The 6,693-nt window shown below is 44.5% G+C and overlaps 1 protein-coding gene across 1 annotated transcript in view; it reads right to left on the reverse strand.

Moving 5' to 3' along the window:
* Nucleotides 1-6,182, reverse strand: part of RNF169 (ring finger protein 169) — an 84,829-nt gene extending 78,647 nt beyond the window's left edge. The window contains exon 1 of the mRNA XM_036743896.1: nt 5,759-6,182. Within this exon, the coding sequence (XP_036599791.1) occupies nt 5,759-6,182 (424 nt within the window). The remainder of the gene's footprint in view (nt 1-5,758) is intronic.
* Between the last annotated feature and the right edge of the window lie 511 nt (nt 6,183-6,693).

The following is a 6,693-nucleotide window of genomic DNA, read 5'->3' on the forward strand; positions in this document are numbered from 1 at the left end:
ACCCCAACTGCCTCCAAAAAACAAACAACAAAAAGCATATTAAGAGCTGGAAAGGACTTTAAAGATCATCTAGACCATCCCTCTCATTTATTTTATAGAGAAAGGAAGAGACCTGCCCAAAGTCACACAGCTAACGGAGCCCAGATTTGAAGCCAAGTCATTTGACTTTAAATCCAATGTTCTCTCCACTATGCTACTGTATATAAAATTTTTGTTAGACAAAGTAAGTTATTTCATTGAAGCAACATAGTTTAATAGGTCTTGTCATCAGGAAAGTTTGAGTTAGAAGCCTGGCTCAAACCCTACCGTTGTGACCCTGGGCAATATCTCTGAGCCTACCTATCTTAGAAAATACCATACTTTCTCATTCTGTGATTCTTTACCAGGTCTTCATGCAAACTGTCCAAAAAGAATTTGCTTCCTGTAATGCCCTGGAGGTGTGTGTGTAAGAAGTGTGAGGATCCACATACAGCTCTCTTGCCATTTGATGTCCTTCACTCTATGTTACTGATCCATTTTTTTTTGTCCATCTACCAAAGCAAAAGCCAGATTTGATACTGTAGATTTTTGTTTTCAATAGGAGCTGGGACTAGATTACCACTGAAGTCCCTTCAATGCTAATGATCCTAAGTGATTGACAGAAAAATTCTTTTTAAAAATAGAGCTAAATAAAAAACCCAGCTGTAATAAATTAATACAGGAACAGTAAAACAGGATGCCACTGCATCACAGCACAGTACAATAATACAACTTGCTAATAACAAACCTTAGTCATGAAAAAACTAAAGAGCATTCAATGTCTCTTGTTTAGAACACAGTGAAGCATTTCATGCATTCTAGCAAAATGGCCATCAAAAACCTTTGTTGAACTTGTGTATCTCTTTGTATCATTCCATGGTTACTTGATATGTTACTGTATCTTTCAAGGAACAATTTATAACTATCATAAGCATGAGAAATAAGATGGAGGAGGTGTAGTATAGCTTTAAAAAACTGGTAGGCTTTAGTAACCAGCAAAATACACATATGTCAAGTGCCTCCCTTGTTTCCCTTCAAATGTCAGATAAACAAAGTGCTACTATAGTAATAATAATAGCAGCTCATGTTTCTATAGCACCTCAAGGTTTACAAAGCACCCTCTTCGTGGTATGTAATTTAAGTATAAGTATTTTAAAGGCAAGGAAACTGAAGCTCAGAAAAGGTAACAATCTATCTTTCATGCAATTGCCAAAGTAGTAGGCTTTATGCATCAATTAGATAACGTCATTCTTAAGTCCAAAAATCTTCAGTGGCTGCAAAGTAAGATTCATATTACTTCACCTGGGATTCATGGTTCTCACAATCTCGTACCAACCTGCCTTTTCATTCTTATGTCCTATTTCTGCCCAACATATACTTAAGCTCCGGCCAAACTGGTCTCCTCTCTGCCTACCGAAATATTTCCTAAGGCTGGAATATCTTCCAACCCTTTCTGTACTTACTGAATTCCTATTCATCCTTTAAAGTACAAATCAATTTAACCTCCTATATGATGCCTACCATGATTCTCCTGGGGTGATAAAGTTTCATTTAGCATTCTGAAACAAGCCAGTGATCCTCCCCTGGGCCTCAGTTTCCTCATCTATAAAATGAAGGGGTTTGGAAAGATAACCTTTAAGGTCCACTCCAGCTCTAAATCAATCTAAATCAGCTTAACATTCTAAATACATTAGCCTCCAAAGTTTGTTGATCAAGCACTCCTATTAATACAAAGATTTTTGAGCATGCCCCCAATACATAAATATTTACTTATTTATAAATTATATACATGTACTGCTATACTAATATATTATAAAACATATACAAAAATAGATATCAAAAAGGATGAGTTTTTAATACTAGAACATACAGGAAGGCACTGGAGTTTACTGAGTAGGAAAGTGACAGGTCAGCTGTGCTTGGAAAAATCACTTCAACAAATGTATTGGAAGACAAATTTGAGAGAGGAGAGATTTGAGGCAGAGACACCAATTAGGTAGGAGATTATTGCAATAGTACAGATGAGAGGTGAAAAGACCAAACCTAACTGGTAGTGATGTGAGTAGATAGAAGATTATATTGCTAGAAATAACACTTGGCTACTGCATGGATATGTGGGGTAAGGGAAAGTTAAGTATGATACCAGCACTGCAAACCTGGGTGACTAGAAGGATACTAGTATTCTCAACAGAAACAAAGAAGTTTGAAAGAGTGGTGGGTTCGGGACAAAACAGAGAGTTCTGTTTTAAGACATGTTGCATTTGAGATGCATATTGTACATCAAGCTTGAAATGTTCAATAAACAAGAGACTAGAATTCTGTTGAGAGAAAGACCTGTGAGTCATTTGCACGGAAATGATAATTAAACCCATGGGAGCTGATGAAGTCACCAACAGAGAGAATAGAGAGACAGAGAAAAGAATGCCCAGTATGCAGCTTTAGGGAATACCCACAGTTAGGAAGCTGTATACAAATAATGATCCAACAAACAGAAGTAAGAAGTAACACATAAGAGGAAAAGCACAGAAAGAGCAGTATCACAACAATCCAAAGAGAATAGAGTAGGATGGTGATCAACAGTGTCAAATGCTACAGAAAGATCAAGAAGGTCAAAGACTGAGAAAGAGCTATCAGATCATCACTGGTTGGCCCTAAAGAAGAGATAAAAAAAAAATTACCTCCTCTTGCTTCTTTTGCACATATGGGACGACCACAGATGTGGAACAATGCACACAATGTCAGACTTCTACAATATGTTGTTTAATCTTAATGAACTTTTTTCACCTTTTTTTATTCTGCTATAAAGGGCAGTGCACTGGGAAGAAAGGGGGAAGGGACACAGGGAGAAAGCTGATGTAAAAAAAAAAGATAGCAATTTTTTAAAAGAGATTATTGAAAACAATTTTTTTTTAAAAATTATTGATAGCTTTGAAGAGAGCAATTTCAGTTGAAAGGGAAGTCAAAGATGAGGAAAAGGTGGAAAACCTGGAAAACTTGAAGAATGGTGATATTCCTGATAGAAATACCAAAGTTGAGAAGAAGATTGAGAAAGGAAAGATAACGTAAATGCAATTCATCCATGCCTGTTCATCAAAGGTTACTCACCCTTACCAACTATTAGCCATCTGTAATATCTCTGGTGGTTATAATTTCACACTTGAGAATTCTAAAGGTAATGCAGGCTTAAAAGGGTGCAGGAATATAAACTGTCATCTAGCCAACAGAACTAACTCCAGCGGGGCTGCAGTTCCATTAACCACTTACTAGAGATATGATGCTAATTAAGGGAAGTATATTAAATGGTATGTGCAGTGATAACACAATGATGCCAAATCAAGTTAGGCTTTTAGGTAATACCTCCCAAAGTACCTGAAAGCAAAAAAGGAGGGTAGAGTGCACCCAAGAATGATAAAAGCCCAGGAAGATGACAGGTGCTACTCACTGACTAGTAAGATGAAAACAGAACACTGAATTCTGGGACCTGTAGTTTACAGAACTGGATTTTTTCATAACAGTATTCTCCTCCCCTTTATGAAAATTACACATGCCAAGGCTCCCAGCATGCCAACAGCAGCAGCAGCATTTTATACTCTGGTAATCCATTCCATAAGCTGATGGAGGGAGACAACTTTTTATCAACAGATAAGCCAAGCTAATTTTGCCAGAGCAAACTGTATATGCCTCAACACAGGACAAGTCACAACACAATCTTTTGGTTTTTGTTTGCTCTTTACACTATACTCTCATTCCAGTCTACACTTCTCATTCCAGGAAAGACTGACCTCAATGAACAGACTTTAGGGGAAGGAAAGAGGAGAAGGTATGGTAAGAAACTAAGTCCCAAAGCTGTACCAACAAACTGTACCAAACCAAAACAGAATCTCCAGGGCTCTCTCCTTTTAATGGACTGGGGGAATTTAACAGCCCTCAATAACAAAGGTCAGTGTCCCACCTAGGGCTCTAAAGAGCTTTCTTGATGTCCCCACCCAACTGCTCTCCCCATCCCCTGGATTCATCCTTGGCCTAGAATAGATTCCACCATCACCATTCTACCACATCATTCAATCTCCCTTCCATCCACAATGAAACCACCTTCTCCCAAATCCAACTTGTCCCTAACCTATCCCAAGCCTACAAACTTCCTTCAATTTTCAAGTTTCTTAGACCCATGCCAGAAGATAGGTCCCCTCATCCCAAATGCACTTTATTCTTTCCTTCCAAATCTCACCTAGTCCTCCAGTCGTACTGGGTCCACAACATTCCTTCTTTCCCCCTCAAGTTCAACCTGCCTCTAACCCATCCTGCATATCTCTCTCTCTCACACACACACACACACACACACACACACACACACACACACACACAAATGCCCCTAAGCGCCTCTCTGAAACCTCAGAGGCTTTCCTCCTGATTCTCAACTCAAATTCAACCTACTCCCACACTAATTTCAAGCCCAAAAACCTTCCTCAGGGTCACTCTTCCTCTAAATTAAAATAGTATTGATGGGGTGCTGAGGCCCCCTAAGATCATGCCTCTGGAAGCATCCCAATTTCTCAGCAGGCCCCTGTCCTGTGAGAAAATTTTCTCTTGTTGCAGAACACATCTCTTACCAGAAAAAAGGGGTGTCTGGCCCAAGCCTCTTCCTCCCACCAAATCACAAGGTCCATGCCTCTGACAACTCCCTCAGTATCTGGTATACTCCCTACACTATCCCATCCATAACTCCTGAAGATACCTGGACCCTTAGATTACCTAATGAGTATTCCTCGCATTCCTTTCTCATGCCCCTTTTCCATATAAACCCCAGCATCATCCTCAGCTTCTCACAGGTTCCCATAAGGACCCTTGCTCACTTTTGCTAAAGTGTTACAAAAAACTCTTTGCCAGTTGATTAAGAGAACTTTTGAGTGTGTGAATTCATTCCAGGCAACTCTGACTTGGCATTCTGGGGGTCCCAGCACCCCAAAATTTCATCAGCACCCTGACCCACAATCCCTGCAAGTTCAACCTGTTCCCTGACCCATGATCTTCCTCTGTCTCCCCAAATCCAATCTGACCCATTCTAGATCCTGGAGCTTCTCCTTTCCCAAAATCTGATCTGCTTCCCCATGCACCAGGCCCCTCCCCTAGAATGTCCTTTTGTACTAGGGGTAAGAAAAGAGATGGAAATGGGAAAAAGAAGGAAGGTGGAGGAGGAGAAGGGGAAAGAGCAGTTAGAGGGGAAGAGGAGGAGGAAAAAGAGATGGAAGAAGGGGGAGGAGGAAGAGAAGGAGGAGGGGAAAAGAACGGAAAGGAGGAAAGATGGTAGAAGAGGAGGAGGAAAAAGAAGGAAGGTGAGAAATAGGAAGAAAAGAAGGGGAGGAGAAAAAAAAGAAAGGAGAAGGGGAAGGGAGAAGTAGAAAATGGTAAGGAGGAAACGGGAGGAGGGAGAAGGAAGAAGAGGAGGAAGAAGAAGAAGGGAGGAAAAGAAGAGGAGGAGGAAGAAAAGGAGGAGGGGAGGAAGAGGAAAGGAAAAGTAGGAAATGGGAAAGAAGGAATGGGCAGGGGGAAAAAGAAAAGGAGGAGGGGAAGAGGAAGAAGAGAAGAGGAAAAAGAAAGGAGAAAGAGGAGGGGGAAAGCAGGAAATGGGAAGAAGGAGGAAGAAGAGAGGAGGAAGTGGGGAGGGAAAGGGAGGGAGGAAGAGGAGGAAGATGAGAGGAGGAGGGGGACACCCGGAGGAGGGGCGCACAAGAGACTGCACCTTCCTCGGCGGCCGCGGCCCGCTGCTCCTCGGCTCCCGCAGCACCGGCTCCAGGGCTGGCCCCGGCTGGGTCCCCGTCCAGGCGGCGGAGGCGGCGGCGGCCACGGTGGAGCCGCTCCCACAGCTCGGCTTCGGCCAGGCCGCTGGGGCGGGGGCGGGGGCGGCGGCGGGCCCGGCCTGAGGGACGGCTGCTGCGGCAGCCGCAGCGCGGGCAGCAGGAGGGCCCGGAGGGCGGCCCGGGCCCGGGGCCCGGTCCCGCCTCGGCGGCGAGGGGGGCGCAGGACCGACCCAGCGAGTGGCCGCGCGGCAGGACCACTGCCTCCGCCAAGCAACCGGGACAGGCCGCCGCCACGGCTGTGCCCGCTGCTAGCTCCTCCCCGCCGCCCCGCCGGCCCCGCCGCCTCAGTGCAGCCGCCGTCGCCATCTTGTTTCGCGTTTGAAGGGAGAGACCGTTGGGGGCGGGAAGCGGGTGAGAGGAGGGGGCGTGGCAGGACCTATCTACATATTCATTAGCGGCCTCGGCTCTGTGGCACTTTTTAACCATGAGGGGGAGGAGAAGAGAGAAATGGGCGGGGCGGCATCACGACGGGCGTAGGGTATCTGAATATTCATAAGGGGGCCTGGCTCACGCTCTTTGAGCCAGCCTTTGAGTCCCACAGAGAACGGAGACGAAGTGGGCGAGGCTGTAAGCTCAGAGGGGCGGTGCTACATCTACATATTCAGGATACTCCATGGCCAGGCCGTAGGAGGGGAAGTGGAAAAAAATAGGGGGCGAGGCAATGCCTATTTGGGTGGTACTTAACTGCATATTCATAAGGAGGCAGGACCCGAGTGTTCTGTGACCACGCCTTCTGAAGGGAGACGATTCGAGCGGGGGCGGGATATGAATAGCTATTCTGCATATTCATGAGCTGACCTAGCTCTCGTCAACCTTC

This window comes from Trichosurus vulpecula, chromosome 2 (genome assembly GCF_011100635.1).
Source record: "Trichosurus vulpecula isolate mTriVul1 chromosome 2, mTriVul1.pri, whole genome shotgun sequence".
Lineage (NCBI taxonomy): Eukaryota > Metazoa > Chordata > Mammalia > Diprotodontia > Phalangeridae > Trichosurus > Trichosurus vulpecula.